The sequence below is a fragment of the Pygoscelis adeliae genome, unplaced genomic scaffold, assembly GCF_000699105.1.
Source record: "Pygoscelis adeliae isolate BGI_AS28 unplaced genomic scaffold, ASM69910v1 Scaffold78, whole genome shotgun sequence".
NCBI classification, from domain to species: Eukaryota; Metazoa; Chordata; class Aves; order Sphenisciformes; family Spheniscidae; genus Pygoscelis; species Pygoscelis adeliae.
The window spans coordinates 2,914,926-2,936,107 of record NW_008825409.1 but is presented as its reverse complement, the minus strand read 5'-3'; the positions used below and the strand labels follow the sequence as shown (position 1 = coordinate 2,936,107).

The following is a 21,182-nucleotide window of genomic DNA, read 5'->3' as shown; positions in this document are numbered from 1 at the left end:
TTAGGATCTGGATTCCAAATGATCCTAAATTTGTGGATATACTCTTGAGAAGTTGATTCAGCTCTTCTTTTGTTTTCATAATGATTTGGTTTTCATGCCATAAGTAAGCAGACATCCCAATTGCAGTGGAAGGGAAGTGAATTCACCAGTTTCCTGTTGTGTTTATCATATGCATTGTACAAATAAGAAAAATATTAACTTTCTCCTATTATGTCCTGCAACTACTACTATACTTCTCCAAAAATGTATCCATGTACGTGCATCTTTCTAGGATTGGGAAGACTTTTTATCGTCAGGGATGTAGATGCAGTTAAAAGGAATTCCCATACCTTTTTAAACATTCAGTGCGCTATTGTAAATCACGCAATATAGAAGCAATAGCAAAAGTTGCAAATACTGCAAAAGCTCTGAATGCCACAGAAGCAGTAAAACTGTGAATTGAGAGTATCCCAAACTAAAGTACTTGGTAGATAATATGATTTTATGGTCAGTTTTGTGAACCAGAAATGCTTTCCTTCTTGTGTTTGCTAGCCTGTAAATCTGCATTCTTCTTGTCTAGACTTTCCCCAACATCCTAACAGCCTCTTTGAAGTTGCTTAATACAAATAAATAAAATTGAAACTTAATAAATATTTTTTCTATAACCAAAACGAAACTGGTCATTCACATGCCAAATTAGTCATATAAAGTAGATGGAGTTCCATAAACATCTTATCTCCTGCATCAGCCTGGGAAAGTGGACTGGGATGAAGTTATCATAGACTAGACTTTCATGGTTTTAATTATAAAACATGCCAGTGTTATGCAAAGCATCCATGAAAATTCTGTAGCACAAAAGAAACGATGGGAGCTAATAAAGTAATAAATGGGTTCACTGAAATGTGGGGTTTTTTTCCAGAAACCATCAATAAAGATTTTTTCCCTTTGCATTTATGAACTCATTGTTTTCCAGGTTTCACTCATTTTTGTTATTTATGGGCCATCCTCCCTATGCAATACGTGAAGTCAACATCAATAAGTTCTGCAAAATTATTAGCGAATTTGCTCTGGAATACCGCACCACCAGGGAACGAGTTTTGCAGCAAAAACAGAAACGAGCTAACCACAGGGAAAGAAACAAGACCAGAGGGAAAATGATAACAGATGTAAGTGGCAAAATGTATCTCCCACAGCATGGATTTTTAAAACTTTCTTTCATCGAATGTCGTATATGAAGTGTTGTTACTCTTTATTTTTATTCTTAAGAGGTTCTTCTACTGTAAGTAATGAACTCTGTTCTCTTAGAAGACAAAACTTGCAAGTCCTTGATTGTGTATATTTTTTGCTTCATACCGATTTCTAGAATGACAACAAACTGAAATTAAGCATCCAAAAAGAGCATCTCTGTGTGTTGCACAGACAGTGCCCAAAATATCTAGAAGACACCAGGAACTGTGTGTACCTGATCAGCCAAGAATATGAAAAAGGAAAAAAACTAGAAATTAGGCTCCTAATTGAGGACATGATTTAAATGATGAACCATTGTAGCCATTTAAGTGGTTACAATCGAATTTAAATGGATTTTTTCCTCCATCTTTGAATATTCTAATATAGTCTTTAATCTTGGTATTTTATCTATTTTTATGTGTGTATATATATGCATGCACACGCACAGCAATTTTCTTCTTAACTTTAAAGCACAGAACAGCCAATTTTATGGGAACAGGCTACTTTGGGGTTCTGAAAGAATGGACAAATTTATGTTCACAGTAGATGTTACCCTGCAAATTTTTTGACTGTATGATTGCATACTGATAGAATAAATTAAAATAGGATTAGTTTTCTCAGCATAGCAAGCTTTAAAATCCCCTTGATTTTTTTTTATCTTCTTTTTTTAAAATTGATGTAGTTTGACTCAATTCAAATAAAGTTTTAAGAAGTGCCAGTACTTGATAAAAGTTTCCAGCTGTCTCAAAATCCAGATCTGGAGTCTCGATTAGATGCGAGTGGTTCGTTGCATATAAAGCTGCCCCTGCCTTTGGCATGAAAAGCCCTAAGCTGGTTACAGTTTTATGGCTCAGGCAACATGGGTCAAAATATAGATATGTATTGAGACTGATATAAATTGAGATTGTATTTAAGTCACTGACTCGCCATCATTTGTAGATCTTTCCTGGCAATATCCTCTTTAAATTTGGAAATCTGCCCCATCTAGAGAAAATGTTAAACCTGTATTATTATCTCAAAAGATTTTCCTTTTGGTCTAGCCTCAGGTTAGGAAGAGGCTCTGATTTTATGCGAAGGGTATAGTATACAAATTTTCAAAACTACCACTGGGGAACTGAGATCACTTTCTGCAGTTGCTTCGCGGTTTTCCTGCCGTGTTCTAGCAGAGCTAAAAGATAACAGTAACTGAAGAGATTAGTAAATTAAAATGCTCATTTCCTCAGGTAGCTTCAATGCTTTTCACTAGTTTAAACAATACTGAGACACGAAGGAGTTACTGTTTTCCTACTGTATGATGTAGTGTTTCTGCATTATCTGTCCAGAAGAACTGGCTGTGGCGGGACAGAAAGCTTCCCTACATCCCGTTCCTGCAGGAAACGCGTAGGGAAAAGGGAATCTGATCACTGGCAGCTGGGTTCAGGAGGCGGACAGAAGGGACCCTTTCAAACCAGAAGGCGGCTCAGGGCTGATGGCTAGTCAGTGAGGAGCAGAGCCAGGGACAGTGGCCGTTTTCTGAAAATGTAAGAAAGGAGGCAGCAAGGCCTTTCCCAGAAAATTGTATTATTGGAAGAAGATCTCTTGTTCAGCTCAAGGTAGTGTTGGGATTTGAGAAGAATTAAATGCCATCTGACAGCTGGTGTTCCACCTGAAAATATCTTGCAGGTCCCCAGAAAGGGAGCATTTTTTGCCTATCACTAATCTACAATTATATAATGGTCCTGTTAGCTTAAAAACAAAAAGTCTGCTGGAGTAAAAAACCACATTCTTTAAAATTCCCCTTATAGAGATGTTGTTTAAGGGAGTTATTCATGTGGCCATATGGTTATTTCAGGACTTACTAAATCTCTTTAACTGTAGCCCAGTAATATGGCCTCGTTCACCGTTCATTTGATTGCAGTATATGGTAAAACAGAATTAAAGTTGCATCAGACTATTTGTCACAGCTTCCTTTGACAACTTCAAAGTCAGATCTACCTCACAACAAGTTTCCAAGTCGGCAGGATGGAAGATATTTGTGTGTGAAGAATGATGAAAAAGGAGAGTTTTATTGTAGTCTTGTGTTGGCTGTGATTTTTATCTGGTCTTGATTTTCTTAGTGTTTTATATTTGAAGGCGTTGGAAAGGGAAGATATATCAGTAATGCATTGACAGTATGTTCAACTAGTTACAAAACACTGATAGACGAAAGTTTAGATCTTGACACTGGAAAGAAACTCTTTGTAGAAAGTAATCCTAATAAGAAGTAGTCATGGGGAATTTTAATTTCTGCTGTTGGTGACCTAGAAGGATTGTGCGGTTATTTGGTATTTACCTCCCTGTCCTTTTGAAAGTTTCCTCGGGATCTCATTTTTATCACCTTACAGTACATAGCTTTTAGGCAGAAGAAGAGGGATTTTAGCAAAAACGGGAAAGGAATAAGCCAGAATCATCCCAGTTCTTAACGAGAAGGCACGTATCTCTTAAACCTTGGGCCCCCCTGCAGACTTGGAAGGCAGAGGGGTGCTGGCTCTTTGCGTGGAGAGTCTGCTGGCTCTTTGCGTGGAGAACTTGCATCAGCTTCAGCAACTACTCACATGGAGTAGGGCTGAGAAACGCGATGGGGAATATTTCCAGTCTTTCTTTCAGGCTTTTACCACAGAGATCTTTATGTTTATATGTTCTTTAATAGCTGAAGTGGACTGGGCACTGTCAGTTTAAATCTTGGTGAATGTTGGCCACAAGAGAAAGATGGAGGGGGGTGTAAGGACAAAAAAAAAGGAGAACAGTGAGTTGCCACAGTTTCACAGGGAAAATTGCCTAGTCTCTGTAACCTTATATATGGCTTTAGCCAATGATAGCACTCATTTCAGGCACACTAAAAATAACAAGCAAGCAAAATAGAGAAGAAATGCAATTATAGATACAAGTTTGAGCTTTTTAATGATTTTTAATAATAGTAGGTAATATAAGCATCTGTCTCCCAGATTTATGAAGCTCTGCTTTTTACAATACTTAAGAGTTTCAATTCCAAAATTGCTATGTAATAGAAATAATATTTTGAAATGGCAAATCCACCACATAGAAATGCTAGCCTAAAGGAAAAATGGGAGGGAGGGAGGGAGAAAGAAAGGAAGGGAGGGAGGGAAGGAGGGAGATCTCAGATTGTCCTGCAACATCCAATATTGGATGACAGAAGAATCAAGCAGCCTTTTTTTAAAAAATTAACATCTTGTGCCTGCAAGAAGTATTCAGTATAGCAATATTCTTTCAGCGCTTTTTGGTAATATTACGTGTTAAAAATTTCCTAATTTATTAATATTTCTCCGTGTATTTATAATGATGAAATGAAGGAGGAAATAAAAGGCAGAATGTACACTCCTGGGTGAGAACAGATTCCCTTGTGAAACAAAAGTTTGATTTATTTATTTTGCTACTTTGACTCCTGTTGTCAGTATTGCTGGGGGCAAATGGCTCTCCAGACATGGAAACATGATGGGGATGGTGAACTGCTCCTCCTGTGCACAGGAGTAGCTTTGGGTGCAGAAGGACAGCAGTTCTAGGAGTGATCCCTCTCCACCCAGAGCAGGAGGAAGGGAAATGGTCATGCCCCAGGTACTGGAGATGAGCAAAGTCAAACAGAGAGGAGTACATTGCCCTTAAAGTAAGTCCGCAGCAAATCACTTCTAGCTAGATCAAATGGGCAGGAAGGCCAGCAGCTGGGGCTTCACTTGTAAAAATCTAGCTTGATATAAAGTAATAATATAATACACTTTTGTTTGGAGCACACCCTTTGTAATGTGTGCACTCCGCTATTTCACCTTTCTCTGAGTGCCCTTTGCATATTGTTTAGCTTAATTTCCTCTCCTCCTGCCTTTTATTTATTAGATAGATGTACATATGGATTAGAATACAAGTATGTTCTTGCTTCTCATTCTTCTCCTTTCTGTTTCTTATTCATGCCAAAAAGTGAACAGTGGCCTTCTTCAGAAGAATTGCTTTACGGTGTGACTCCCTGCCACCCAGGGAATGGAAAAAAACAAAAGGATTTTTTAATGAAAAGGGAATATCATAGAATCATAGAATAGTTTGGGTTGGAAGGGACCTCTAAAGGTCATCTAGTCCAGCCCCCCTGCCGTGGGCAGGGACATCTTCAACTAGATCAGGTTGCTCAGAGCCCCGTCCAACCTGATGAGGTCCTGCTGCAAAACATCTGCCCATGTTTCTGTCAGTGCCACTGTGTCCAAAGAAAAATAAGCATCTCACTCTTTGAATAAAACATACCCTTAAAAAGTAATGTTAATGTGCTGCTCAGCACTCTCACAGCTAATCTTCTTATGGAGATTGTGCTGAAACTAAGCTGAGGGCCAAAGTAAATCAGACTTTCATTTTTAATGATGAATGTTTCTGGAACAGAATGTATCAATCCTAGACTGAAATCATAGCTGAGATGGAGATAAGGTAAAAAATATGTATTAGTAACACTAGGGAGGGGAATAGAATTGGTGGAATGCTGCTTTTAAAAAACAAAACAAAACCCACAAATAAAAAAATGCATTGAATTTCTGGGCTGTGTTTGCACTTTATAAGCAGTCAAACTGAAAATTATGGAAACAAGGAGCCCAGATACTTGAGAAACTCTGTTTTACTTTGGGAACCTTCCATGTGGGGCATCTGACAACCCAATGAAGAATTCCCCAGGCATTTGGGAACACAGCTCTAGATAGTTTGCTAATTCCCTGTAAATCCCCAAATTTAAGAACACTCCGTCTACCACAATATTTTGATATGCCCATTGCATTTAATGTAGAGTAACTGTCAAGATAGTTTTACACACCTGCTGTCACAAAGCATGAAAGCACTGAATGACAAAGCATAATTGTATCTCTCTAATTTCCAGGATCTGATATCGGGCAGCTACTGAAGAACTTTAAACATTTATTCAAAGACTACTCAGCATTTGACCTGGGTGCTCTGCTAAATTGGAAGTTGAAAAGCCCCAGCTTTAAAAAGGAATTAAAACAAGCACTTCAGTGTAGAGAAAAGGAATTGCCAAGAAGCCGACCCCTGCACTGGGAGAAAGCAGCCAGGACCTCCCTGTGCTGAACAGAGCTGGAAAAAGGAGAGGGAGTCCTTCCTAGTGCTCTCCATTTCCAAAGGGCAAAAAGTGGGCAAGCAACCGCATGGCTCAAGGGAGAGAAATAGGATGGGTTAGGGGTAGTTTCAGTTCATAATTTCTCTAAGAAAAATCAGGAAATTTTTATATACCCTACTGACAGTGACAGTCTGTTCTATGTACAATTAACTTAAAAAAAAAAAAAAGCTAATTATCTAAGGAATTAATTCCTTATATGCTCTGTATTTTTATGTCCTCCTATAATTGCATAAACAGTACCATGGTTACCTTTTACTCTGTCGTGGTTGACCATACTGTCTTTCCTAAATCTTGCTGTTTGTCCTTCTCCACCCTGTCCTTTGTTTCCGGTGGCAGACCGATGAAGAGGAGGATGCTGAGGTATGGTTCTCTGAAAGAGCATGTCATTCCCATGTCCCCCGTGTGCTGTGACACCTAATTTCTAACTCAGATAGTATGGACTGCTCAACTCCATCTGCTCAACTGGAACTATGAACCATGACATTTTTCTCATAGCTTTTTGGCTCAATCATAAGAATGCATTTTTACAGTCAGCTTTAACCATATGCATACCTGCTCTCTTGAATAAGGATATCCTGATCTGAGGCCTTAATAATTTTAAGTTTCCTCATTTCTTTTCCTTAATGTCTGTTTACTAAACTGCAAAGTATCCCCACTACCCAAAACATCAGTGATCTGAATGTTATGGGGATCATCAGTTACCTTGGGCTACAGATTACCATGACAATTTCATACTCGTTATTAAGCTGTGTAAGTCCAAATGGTATTATTTTATAAAGTGTTCAAAAGCATCAGGATACAGGGATGCAAAGCAAATTGTAGCGGTTCTCCGTGCTGTATGAGCTGCGAATAAGATACTTCAGTCACCACAGAGGTGAGCCACAGAGTAGTTCATGTATTTATCATAAAGTGCTCCTGAAGGTGATGTTGAAAATGAAGAAAGGAGTGAATAAATAATTTAAGAACTATAATGTGCTATGTTCATAATAAAACAATTTATTGGTTTGAGGAGCATCTATTGTGCAATGCATTTTTTGTTCAGCATTACAGCTTTCTTCAATTTGCTGAACATAAACAATGTGGCTTAATGCTCACTGTTTCATAATGGCAGTCATTTGCTCAAGAGGCTGGGGTTTGGGCATTAATATACTGCAACATCTGAAAATTAAGGCAGTAAAATAAAACTTCTGACTATAGAGCTTCTCCCCCAGTGATGATTAGTGCTGTATAGCTTGGGGCGCAGAAAGAAAATTACACGAATTAGCCTTTTTATGCCAACGTTTAACTAACCTGTGTGAATAGTAACTAACAATTATGTGATGACCTTGTCCTTTGGTTTTTTTCTGGGATGGTATTGATCAGCTTTACAAACCATTGTATATAAGAGAGTATTCTTAATGCAAAAATGGCATGCACTTTCATAGAAGTTTCTCTCTAATGGTTTTCTGTCTTTTAATTTAACATGTGATACTCTAGCACTTGCACACTTCCCACATCAAAATGTTGCAAGCTAATATTTTAACAAGAAAACAAACTTCTCACTATCAAAAATAAATCTCACACTGATATATTTAGTTCAGTGCCTCGTAGGGATTATTGTTTTGCTACTGCTCGTCCATTAACTTGCTATCCTACCCCGCAAAGTGATTATGTTAAAATAGAATTATCCTGTCATTGATTTCCAGATTAGATACTTTCAGTTTGCAGTCTTGACAGCCCCGGGGACTCGATCAAAGCCCTGAAAGTAGGGCCCAGTCTTTTCTTCCAATTTACCGTTCTCTGACAGAAGGGCTCTGCAGGTTTGCATCCCTTTAACTGACTAGCTCGATACTGTCAAGTGAATAATTAATGTTGTTTATTATGCAAAGGGAGAAGCGAATGCAGCACACCTTCTTTCATCTGTGCTGAATTGGTAGGAGTAAGAAAGATTAAAAAGAAAAAGAAAACATATTTCAGTTTCTGATGCTGGACTGATATGACTGAAAATACTGAGGGATATTATTATCTGTTGATGCCTGTTTGCTGTTGACAGAGCCTGTCTTTTCTGCAGCCAGGACTGTATTTTAAATGTGCTTTAGCCTTTCTGCAGATAAGAGCAGTGGAGCGAATACCAGCATCACAGCCCTTTGTAGGCAGAGGCTGGGAAGGGAGAGCAGCCCAGCGATGCATGCTCTTCTCCTTAGAAAGTATCCGTTACTGCTGTTTTCATCCGTTTCTAGACGGCTGTTTTCAGTCACCGGTGGAGCTGCTGCATCCACGTGCTATGGGAGCCCAGCTAATGTAGCCGCTGTTGTTAATGTAGTCGTGGTGACAGGGAAATCATGGGGGGGGAAGCAGAGGGCAGATTCCTAAATCTCTTGTAAGGTTTTGTTTGTTCTTCTAACTGCTGACTGCAGTTTTTGTGTTTTGGCCATGAAATAATTTGGCTGGGTGTTTTGGGACCGGGGATTTTTTCAGCATTACTGGTAATGTATTTTAAGGTTACTTGTAGGTATTTGTGTTTTAGACCATTTTGAGAGTTTTCTGTGCAGCAATGCAGAGAGGCAAGAGGGAAAGGTCTCTCTTCCTAGAATACTCTTCCAGTTTTGCCTTGTTACTGAAAGGTGATGGTACAGGAAAAAGCAATTTCTTATTTGTGTCGGGTCTCATGCTGTCTCCCTCAGTGTCATACCTGACCCCAGATCAGGCCCAGCCTGGGTCGAAGGTTTCAAAGCAAGCTTTTACCTTATACTCTCAGATAGAAGGTCAAAATTATAAGGCTTGAGCTAATGCATCTGGTTTTCCTCTGATTTTGTCTGCTGTTCCCTGCTGCCACCCTGTTTCCAGTTTATTTCTGTTCAGGGTGCATGCTCTGGGAGAGGAGCAACTGTTGCCTGGCTCTTTCGGGAGTATCTGCAGTCCAAACCAGCCCGAGAGGACACTTCTCTCCTTGCAATTTGCGGTCAAGACTCTGGCCTATTCTCCATGCTGTTTTCTGTTAAAACAACAAATCCGTTTTCCTCCCGCAGTCTGGCAAGTTTTCCAGCAGCTCGCCCCCCTGCCAGAGCCAGCCCCAGGGGCTGCAGTACGCTGAGGACGCTGCAGAGCATGAGAACATGAAGGCTGTGCTGAAGACCTCCTCCATCAGCGGGGAAAGCACCACGGCGCTCGGGGTTCGCACTCGAAGCCGGGCCAGCCGAGGTAAGTGCCAGCAGTTTTCTTTTGGCCACATTCCTTGCGGCGCGGTAGCTGCACGGTGGCCTAAACACAGGTTGTGGCCCCCTTGCGTAGCGCTCGCGGCAAAAGGGTTGAAGGGGAAGGAGAAGACCCCAGTGGTGTTTCCACACTGGAGGTGGTGATTTGGGGCACGGGGATGTAGGAGAATTCGTGTGAAGTTTTAACGCGTGGCTCACAGCCAAAGTAGTGCCCGGGGGCGTTAGGAGAACAAGCCAGCAGAAATTCATACCTCTCCCCCCACCCCTGTGAACGTGGCTGCCCACCAACACCCCAATTTTTATTCCTGTTCTCATCGTGAAAGCAAAATGGGGATCCACGATGTGGTTTTCTTTTTATTTTCAACAGAAGCAAGTAGAAAGTAGCAATTCAAATTGAAGTGAAAGGGCCTTGCAGCAGTTTAGGAATGACTGGGGAGAGGAAAAAGGGTAGGAAAAAAACGGTTAATCTTTTAACCATCTCCCTGCTAAACTGTAAAGCTAGTGGATTAAGTGGAGCCTAGGAGCATAAAAAGCTGCTGTGGACAGCCCCGCATCTCCTTGCTGTCCTGACAGATACCTCTTTCTCTGAGGTCCATGGTGCTCTGCTGTTTCCAAATGTCAGCACGGGTGATTTCTGAAAGCTGACAGGGAGGAAATGAAAACCTAACCCAATCCGCCGATTCCAACACCTGATACTCTGACAGAAGAGCTCACTGGTACAACCATTCTTGGCAATGAGATAGCCTTGTTTTTTGTCCAAGACATGATTCACTGGTACACCTCTTCATTTAAGCAGCCACTAAACCACTTCCTTTATGCTAAATCATTTTACAGACACTAGGTTCACCAGTTTATTTTCTTTCGTCTTCCCCTCACCCCCTCCCATACACATGATACCTGGAAGATGATTTTGGAGTAAAGGTGATGCACCAAATTCAAGTCTTCAGTTTTCTGTTCTGGTATTTCTTTTCCCTCACGTCTGGATATCTTACACTTTCTTGATTCTTTTTTGATACCACTGAGCACATCCAGAGAGCATCCACCACTAAGTCTCTGTGTGTGTAGTTTATTAAGGCTTGAAACCATGATCCTGTCTAATTTAGAGGTTTCGCAGCCCCAATTTAAGAAGCAAGTCAACTAGCTAAAGTACAAAGATGAAATAATTCAAGCTGCACTGCAACAAGCTGAATAGCAGAAGTAATCCACTGAATGCTAATGAGCAGTGTGTCCTGATAATGAGAGTCAGCTTGTGTTCCCCTGAAGAACAGCAGAGGCAGAGGATGAATGAGCCAGACAGAAGCTTGTCAGGAGCTTCTGTCGTAACACAACTGCTTTTGACGATAGCCAGGAGAGAAGCGGCAGAGCAAAGTGCTATTCAAAGCTGTTGTTTATTGATATTGGGGACGTGATATGGAGTGGCCTCGCCAGTGAATTTTTAGCTGCTTGCAATTCTACCACACCCACTCTTTTGCAAAGCTCGCTGTCAGTGTTCTCGCTGCATACTAGCCTTCAAATTATTCAAAAACAAAAAGCACACGGAACAGTAGTCTGTAGTGGAGGAACCCAAAGATGTGTCTGACACAGCTCTGTGGAGTAAGGAGTGCCAAAGCCTTGGGTTTGGAGACATGGCTTACTTGTTTGTTTGTGGTTTTAACCAAAATTGCTTATTTAGCTTTTCAGCTTGCCAGCGACTCTTGCTTTTCTGCTCATAACAGGGCACACGCAGTTGTGCCAGAACACATACAGCTCTGTGATGAGAAGGTGAATTCTTCATTGTGAAAAGGACAAGTAGATAAGTCAAACCACATTTTTTGCCCTTTTCATGTCTTCTTTGCACTAGGCTGTGATACAGATGCTCAGAAATGGATTCGTTCTCTCTTTTGGTACAAAAGACCTGTCTTGCTGATTTGCATCAATTTCTAACATGTGCCATGTCTTCTAGTCTCTGTGTAATAGGAGCAGAGGGAAACATGGTCACACAACACTCCAGCAATCCTTGGCTGGAGCGACAGTCTCTAGCAGACAGTTGCCAGTTGTATGGTCAAGTATAAGACTCTGAGGCTGAAGGGAATAGAAAGTTATAATTGCATTTGAGCTCTCGGGTCTCTGCTGATACAGCAGAGAGTCTAGGGTATTATTTAGAAATATTCTCCGTTAGGCAGTCTTCTACTTTGGCCAATTTGAAGTAGCAATGACTGAGCTGTCTGCTGTAATTCCCAAAAAAAACCAATTGCAAAACCAAAGTGACACAAGAGACTTCTGTCTTCTTTTCCCTCAATTCATTTGCTGGACTTTTCCAGGCCGTATCAGTTCATGGAACACTGGCAACGATGATTCACCTAATGCAACGGATGACGCAGCAGATGAGATCATGGATCGTATTGTAAAGTCCGCCACCCAAGTGCCAAGCCAGCGAGTGGTGCCTAGAGAGAGGAAGCGGTCACGAGCAAATAGGAAGTCATGTGAGTATATGGCTATTAATTTTCTCAAAATAAGCAAATATGCAGATATTTATGTATATCGGTGTAGGAACCAGGCCTTTACTATGTAGACATGCATTGGTAGTTCATAGTAGCTTGAGTGTATACTTAATGATGGGCATATATTCCTCTTACTATTGTTTAAACGATGTATGCAGTGGATGACTCTGTCTTCTACAGAAGTTGAAATGTCCTTAGCAGTAAGAGAAGAAGAATGTTTTATGGTGCTTTAGAGCTTCTCTGATGACAGTACTTATTCATAACTAGAGAAGTCAGATCAAGACCTCAAATGGAGACTGTGAAGGTACTGTGAACTGGCATGAAGATCAGTAGTTGTATCTGTAGTTGAATTTATTCCTAAAGCAAAAAGTAGTTTGAGAGATTTCACCTCTTAAAATCTTTCTCTCTTGTGCTGTGTACCATCCTTCCACAGCACTGAAACCAAAATGTCTACTGCTGCTTGGCTGCAAAGTGGTTATAGAGGAGCTTAACTTCCACTGGGAAGAAAAGGTAGCACATTTATAAGGTGGTCTTTCAATGGTGTAGTGTGGCTGCAGGGCTGAGCTGCGGCACCCGAGTTTGAGCAATTTGATTTTGTGCTTTATTAAATACAATGTTTAAGAGGTGATGACCTTTCGAGTTCTTTTTTTCCTCATGTGCAGACACTACTGCAATTACTGTGAGAAGGATAAGTACCCAAAGAACATAAGATTTTAGTGTTTAATGTCATTCACCATATGTGGCTTTTTGACTACCTTTCCGTCCATCTTTTTAGCATTTCTGGGAAGTTAGGACAAAGAGGAGACAACAACAGTGAGTGAAAAATCACACGGATTTTCGGGTTTTGTGGAATTGTTCTAACATAGCGGGTGATCAAAATCACTTGGTATAAGCAGTGATTGCTATCAACTAGCATGTGCTGAAAGCATATTCACTTTCCCCAACGTGCTAAGAAAGGGACTCCTGCATGCAGCAAGGGCAAAAGCAAAGTGGACACTGGTTAAATGAGCCAGACTTTAAGCAAAGAAAATGAGCTGACACTGGATTGTCTGTCTTAACTTTTCATCATACACTGTGCCGTACCTCTTTGTGGCATCACCTTCTGCTGCTACCCACTTCCCCACACGGTTCTGGTGTTCTGCACGTGCTGACTGCCCTAGTTGGCTTGTGCATATCAGATAAACCTCCTGTATGTTTGCCTATTTCCATGGTTTATCCCGTGCTAAAATATCTCCTCTGTTAGCAACGCTATCTTCATGCACACACCAAAAAGTCTTATTTCTGCTTTTTGCCATGTACCTTTTTCCCAAGGAAGCACTTGCTGCAGGAAAAAAACAAAACAAAACAGGATAATGATAATAAAAATACTATATATTTTTCCATGGAGTTCAGTAAAAACATTAACAGGGATTAAGCATTCAGTAAATGTTTAGGCTGGGACTGATTTCCATTGTAATTAATCATGATAGAATCCAGCTCTTTTGCTTGTTTGTTCTTCAAGATCTGGATGAGACTCTTAAGTGGATTAAAAGGCAGTTTCAAAACAAACATAAAGTTCAGTAGTTTAGCGTCACTTTCAGCTGACATACTGAAAGAAAGTGTGAAAGGAGAATATCTTAACTGAACTGTTTCACTCTGATAGATAGTCAATATACCTGGATGATGAATAAATGAAGTAGTTTAACTCTAAAATACACTCAGCTGGACTGATGATATGGCACCTCCAGGAAATGAACGGAGACCAGCCCTTGTCACTGCATCGTGTGAGTTAAACGAGCAGAAGATCTTCCAGGTAGAAATATAACACAGGTCCTCAATAAACATATTAGAAAGTAGATTTTTAGGCATACTTCAAAGATTTAGATTAGCAGACACTATGATATTTATTGTCTGCAGAGCAAAGAGACCTTATTATCTGATGGGTTTGATCACCACCTTCAACCTTCAGGCTCCCATACACTTCCTTTGGCTTTTGCCATGAGCTTGGTATTCAATCCATTCATGAACATCAAAGCGAAACTCAGTTGAAAGGGATGATTTTCATTGTGCATCGTATGTCATTACTTTCAGTGCAGAACTGGAAATCTTCTTAGGCTTACTTAGCATTCGGCAAAGATTTTAGTGAACCTGAGCTGAGATACGTGTTTTTAGGAAAATCAGAAACCCAAAAGATTTATATGCAATTGCACTGTAAACATTTCCTCTGGTTCAGGTAGAAGGTTCTCATGGGCAAGGGATTTTTTTGCCATTAAAAAAAGACAGAAAAATGTGAAGTAAAAAGCAAGTGATACTCAAGTCATTTATAACTAGGGGAAAACAGAAACAGGAATATGGAAAAGGTTAAGTTAAACTCAAGAAATAGTTGTAATGGGAAAATGAGACATTTTGACATGTTCCTTTGAATCATTTTACCTTTTGTAATTGTTGAGCAGCATGACTGTGTCTGGTATGCAGAGAGCCTAGTTAGATCTTAATGACGTCAAAGAGTTTGAACTCTCAGAGCAATCAGCAGAACCATAAATTGGGAGGAGGAATAAGGCAGTGAGTCATCCAACAAAAGACAGATGGAAACATCTGTATCTGTTGGTTGAAGATACGAAGGGTCACTGATAAATCCAGATATGACTGAAGTTGACTGAGACCTAGCAGGAAGGAATTTGTTTGGTGGCACTGAAATGGACTACAGAAAGCTAAGGTACATGATAAGTGCATAACAACTGAATTCCTGTGATGATCTGCAGAGAGAGAACTTAATTCTGTGCTAGACCTTTACACAGTGGAGGTTTTTAAAGATAAAATTTGACATTTAGAAGTACAGTAACCAACTGGAAGTCATTGCCTCATGATGAGTGTTCAGTGACCTGCCAACCAGACACACTGGAGTGGTGTTATATATGAGAAAACAATATTACAGTTGTATTCATTCATTAGAAGCCTCATCAGAAAGCCACAGCATTGAATGAGACACAGAAACTGAAATGCTCTGTCACCCCTCGAGGTGGTCGTTCAAAGACAGCTTCAAGGCAAGTTGCCATGGGAAGCTTCTGCTGTTTTTTTTTTCTCTCTGATGTCCTTATTCTGTGTGTAAACAGCAGACCCCAGCTTCTAGAGATGTCAGATCAGCATATTTTAAAAGCATAAAACACAAATTAGGTTGAAATATACTGTTTCTGTTTTTGAAGACTGAGGGCAGCTTTCTATGAGGAAGGTTTTTATAACATTATGGGGAGCTGTTCAACTTAACAAAGAAATAGAGAGTAATATATTAAGATTGTCTGGTTCTCCCATAAGGTTGGGATGACCTTCACAAATGATGCCATAACAAACAATGAGTGCAAAGGAAAATTGGGATAAGGAAGTTTTAAGATTCATTCCATTTGATAGTCCAAATTCCAATTAATACAATTGCTGAAGTTAATTTTAGCAGCTTACAGAACAGTATTATAGGCATCGCACCAGTGGATTTGGGGAAATACAAATGAAACTCTGTATGAGATACCATTAAGATTTCAAAAAACAGTCAAGAAAGGAAGTTATTTAATACAGAGAGCTGAATATAAAAAATTAATATAAGGTAGATAAGCAGAGTTTTCTGTGCGGATTACAAGAAGTGAGGTAAGAGAAGAAATTATACAAAGAAGAATAGGGCTGCTTAGAAAATCCTGTTACTAAATGAGAGTTTCACACCATGATGAACCAGCCTGTGCCAATTGCTTCAAATTGGGGGAGAAGCAAAATAGGTCTTATAGCCACAGCAGCTTTGAGGCAACAGAAGACACATAAAGACTAGCAGTATCATCCATAAGATAAAAATTTTACTTAAGTACATTTAATTAAGACACCCCCCCCAAAACTCCATAATAGACAAATAGGAAGATAATGCTGTTTTCCTGCTTGTCCTGGCTGTTTATTTAAAACATCCATCCCCTAACATAAAACCAATTCTGTCAGGATTAGACTCTTACGGAGGTGCCATCTCTTTGTTGGTCTTGGTGAACTGAATGGATCTGTCTCAGGAGAATGATAGGATTCCCATGAGTCAGCATCACGAAAAATCATACTCCAGTTTAATAGTCATGAGTAAGCGTATGGAAGGTACTTGCACTAATTCTGGCATACACGGAGCAATACTTGGAAATGTTGAGCCAAACAGGGTTGATTTTTGACCTCAGCGAATGGCCGTGGCAGGGCACTGAAAAAGGACCAAGAGAAAGTCCTAGGGATTCGTTACCTTGTTCAAGTGCTGATTAAGCCACAGGGTAGCAAAACCAGACCAGCTGACTAGCAATGACCTTAAGGCTAAAACATGAACCTGCAGGTATCTTCCTCCTTCTTTATGAATTGTTAGTATTAGCAACCTTCATGTTTGAAAATGTGTCTCCTGGCTCCCTAAAGTCAAGGCAGTGGTCAAAGAGTGGGGATCCCGACATGGTCTTGCCAACAAATAATTTCAGATTACTGTACTAAGGAAATAGCTCTTTAAAGATGGCTTGACTACACAGCTCTGTTTGCATCTGGATCTTCAGCTGACCTTGAATAGTAAATCACAGTGTAGCGCCCGGGTGTGACTAATACTTGATGGTGAGTAGCACAGCGGTGGTTGTATTGGATTCTGCTGGAGACACTGCATGAGGACATTGCAGAGAGGCTTGTTTTCCCCCACATAGTTTTATCTCAGAGTGTCTCTCTGTGTGTGCACTCCTTATTTCTCTTAGATTTTATTAAAATTGAAAATCCGCTTTAGATTTGAGTAAGAGAAATGGGTTTGGAGCAGATCATAATCGAATCAGAAGTCAATCCAATATTTGAATGAGACGACATGATCAAAATTATTTGTGATGTTTAAAAAAGAAAGAGGAGAGACATGATAATGCCTTGTTCTTTTATTAGGTTTTGGAAGCACATGTTAGCCTAATAATATACCCTGTGACTGACCCTTGAGATATGGAAACATCTCATGAGGATTTGTGGATTTATTTGCATAATGACTTGCGGGGAGTAAAAAATTCTTACAGTCATTATGCAGAAATGGATCTGAGGCACCGCCCAAGTAATCTGTCAGACTCATACAAGTGCACTGTGGAGGAGATAGGAATTGCGTCGAGATTACCTGAATCCTAGACAAATAAGCTCAGGGCCGGTGGATTAAACTTAACTACAGAACATCCCAGGTCAGATATTTCATATTAAATTCCACCTTCGGTAAAAGTGAAATAGGAGTTAGCGCACTGTCATCAGGTGCCAAAACGTGGGAAAGAGCTCTGCCAAAGGACCAGGCGTGGAGACAAGCTTTAGACAAGTTTTAGTAACTCATGCAGCGCTGCTTTGGAATAAACGTGTTTGTAAGCAAACAAAATACTAGATGGGAGACTATTTGAATCCAAAGGTGTGTAATTTTTGTTTGGCATTCATAGGGTGCTTCAGTTAACTTTTTCTTCTTCTTTTCTTTGTTTTTTCATTATTTTTCATTTTCATGTCTCTCCACTTACTTTTTCTGGCTATGAAAAGGTACAGAAGTGCCAAAATACCAGGAGGGAGACTGTTCTTCTGGTATTTATAGCCTGACTAAAAGCAGGAGTTAATGGAAATTATGCTTTTAAAAAAATAAAAACCTTACAAGAAGAAAGTCTATATAAAATGCTTTAAAGGCAAGCAACTTCACTTAGAATTTGCAACTAACTATTTAGGATTTGAGTAACTGGATCCTATCGGGAGTTAGAGGAGGGGGCAGAGTAATCTAGTTAGTGATGCACATTTAGCAACAGTTCTTTGCATTTAGAAAAAGTAAGTGTATCACCGATGGTATTCAAAACTATCAAAGCTATCAAAGTCTGTTTGTCCTCACACAAAGTACTGAGCCTTCAGAAGGTCAATACCCAGTTAATAAAAATCTAATTATTGAATGAAAACAGAACGTGAGATAAAGCACTTAAAACTCTGGCAGCTGGAAGGTTATCTCCATTAGATGCCAAGATAGGTAGTGTCTTTTGGATGCCTTTTAAGTAATACATTCTTTCATCCTTAGGGTGGCAAGATCTTTGCAAAAATGACAGAACTAAACTCCATGATCTACAATAAATAAAAATAGAAACAATAAATAAAAATTATTGATAATAGTTAATGAATGAATAATAAATACAGTTGACCACAGTAAGCTGTAGAAATTGATGTACCTGATCAGGGTGAGGCCTCAGTAGTCCCGTATCTCATCTCTGCCAGAGGCCGGCATCAACAGCTGTAGGAGAACAGACAGGAGAGGTAAGATTAGTTGAGTAACCTATAGGTCTTATTGTGGGTTTTAATAGTTGTAAATCAGTGTATTTATTTGAAGCATGAGGCTGAATAGCTGGTTCCATATTTTCAGTTTTGTCAATTGTAATTGATGACATATATAATTGTGATTGTTGATATTAATACCATTTCTAAGCAGGTATGTATTTATGAGTGTTTAGTTTCTGCTTTACAATGTGTATTACATTTATTTTTATAGCTGTCTTTCAAAATAACTGATCTTGACAGACAGGGGTAGACATTCTGCTTTTTAACTGTTCAAATGTATAGTACCTATGTATTTTGTTGGCAGTCTCCATGAGTTTCAAACTGTATCTTTCATCTCTCAAGTTTTGTTCAAGAATGTTTGCCTGATCCTAGCACTGTGAAAATGAATTTGCCATCATTCTGTACAGTTCTACATCACGTAGAATTCAAAACAAAAGGTTTTTTGAAAGCCTGGTTTAAAAATCTAGTTTAAAAAGTTGCTCGTAAAAGAGGCTTAAATTCGTTTTCCAGTCACTGTTTTAGAGGGATCTCTGAGTCATTTCTAGAATGAATTTTATTCTGATACAAATTATTTGTTTTGGGGCTCCTATCCTCAAACTTTCTGCTTGAAACAGCTTTATCTTTTTTATATAAGGAAAGTCAGATATAAAATTAACCTAGCCTGCACCATTAAGTACATTCCTTAACTTTGCATTGGGTTCCAGTACCAGTATTTAGAGACACTGTGAACTCCAGTATTTGCTCAAAATTGAGCAACTTTGTTTTAACACAACAACTGAAAAAAAAGATGAGAAGTCATTGCATTGATCTGGGAAGTCAGAAATAAATATGCGATGTTTACAAAAAAATAACATATCTTTTATCCCTGATTATTTCAGTTAACAGGGAGAAGACAGAGATGTTGAACACTACACAGACATTCACATGCTCATGTATGTTATATTACACAAGCACAGAGGACATGATGTAGGTACAAGGAGAAAACCGCTGCTGTAATGGGTTGTCCCTAGTGATTTTAGAGCGGCTGTCATCGTGTGATGATTAAATGCCCGCCCAGATGTGCTGCTCAGATTTTGGCCTTAGCAAAGAGTACATCCTGGTAGCAGGTGAAGCCTGTGTCCCGGCAGGACCCTACAGCGTAGGGAGACCACTGGCATGTCCTCGTGCTCTGTCTCCAACAATGGGAGAACCAAAAAGAGGGAGTGCTCTGCAGCTTCCCGTGGGCTTCTAGACAAGGATTTACTAAGTGCTGGAATTTCTCTGGCCATCTCTTCTTGGCCAGATGGCACTTTCTCTATTTCAGAAAAGAATAAGCTGAAGGTAATGTGGGAGAAACCAGCAGGAGATGAGCAGCTGAAAAAGAGCAAATGATGTCAGTATACGTAGGAAATAAAGCTGTTCATGTTCCCAGGTCACAGAATATTGGTATTGACATTTTCTGTAGAACTGCTTCTGTTATGGTGTACACTTTTGATACTTTTTCAACTGTAGTTCTGTAGAAAAAACTAATTTTACTTCTTTTGTTTGCATCTTACAAGAGATAAAAATAATTGTTTTCACTTCTGGCAGTTTGGCATTCACTGCATCAGCGAATTCGTCTACATTACCCTCTGTTTTCATTTTAGTTGGCATATTTTAAAGGTATATTTCAAGGTTTTTGAATTCTTGTCACAGGATTCATTCCCAAAAGTGGAATTTAAGTAAGTTTTAAGTATTAAAAAAATATGTATGGTTAAGTTGCGCACTATCAGCCCTAAGTTGATAGGATATTTATTTTGTTCGGTTTCTTTCCGTATTAAAGTGGCTTTCAAGTTTATCTCCAGTCAGCAATATACTCCTTATTCACATCATTCTTCCTTCCTGAAAGATGATGGTTATTTTCAGCATCCGAGTAAGAAAGCAGCAGCAGTGAGTTGCTGGCTGACAAGACCACAGACTTGTTGTGGAAAGTGCTTCATTTGAGAACAGGGAAGTACAGGCTTGCTTTTCAAGTTGCCTTACAAAAGCGATCTCATTTGTGGCTTTCCAGAAGAGCATCGCGATATCACAGCTGCCAAAGAGAGCCCTCTGCTGCTACGAAGCAGTTTAGCACGAGGATCTGTGAAGGCAGGAATTTGAGCACGCTTGGATGCGTGTGTCAAATGTGTTTGGAGGGAAGTCTCTCTTAGAAGATGAACAAAAATGTTTCACGCAGAGCTACTTCGAATTTATCTTGCCCCAGCTCTATGTCAAAAAAATAATATTTATATGTATATATATGGCTTTCTCTAGGCAGAATAACACCACCTGATTAGCATAATTACAAGATTGTTTTGATCATAGTTATTTTTAATCTCATAGGCTTGTAGAGATGATGCCTTTTACTGTTTTATTTCCCGGTGCGGATTCCTAATGGGGATAATTAATTTGCATCCCACAGAACCCGAGCGGTCAAACATGGTCACACTTCGCCGCTGAGTCACTCTCCAACAGACGGCTCTGAGTTCATAAGCCTGAGCTACCCCCGTAGCAAAAGTCTATTATCTAATAATAGATCACTTTAAAATAGACTTTAAGTCATTTTAAAATTTCAGTTGGAATGTAAAGGCTGCACGCCCGAAACACTTGTGTTAGAGGGCTTACTTTCTGTATCCCATCTCCTGCCTTTTTTTCGTCCTGTGCATTGTTAATGTATAGTCTGGTCTTGAAAATAGTATATAGTGCTTACATGCAGACTCAGTTGTTGGTGAGCTGTACGCTCTTGATGCTTTACCTATTAATAGTGGAATCACTTCTTACTGGTGAAGTTAAGTGGGAGAAATGTCGAAAGGGATGGCAGCAGGATTGCTTTTAGTAGTAACTTTTTACAGTGGAATTCACAGAAGTTCTAAAAATGAGGGATTTTTTTTGTCA

General features: G+C 39.6%; 1 protein-coding gene across 1 annotated transcript in view; it reads left to right on the top strand.

Annotated features, from left to right (window-relative positions):
• FHOD3 (formin homology 2 domain containing 3) overlaps positions 1 to 21,182 on the top strand; it is a 377,261-nt gene that overhangs the window by 349,473 nt on the left and 6,606 nt on the right. Inside the window, exons 23-26 of the mRNA XM_009330482.1 lie at positions 953 to 1,145; positions 6,674 to 6,697; positions 9,346 to 9,517; positions 11,832 to 11,993. Coding sequence (XP_009328757.1) covers positions 953 to 1,145; positions 6,674 to 6,697; positions 9,346 to 9,517; positions 11,832 to 11,993 — 551 coding nt within the window. The remainder of the gene's footprint in view (positions 1 to 952; positions 1,146 to 6,673; positions 6,698 to 9,345; positions 9,518 to 11,831; positions 11,994 to 21,182) is intronic.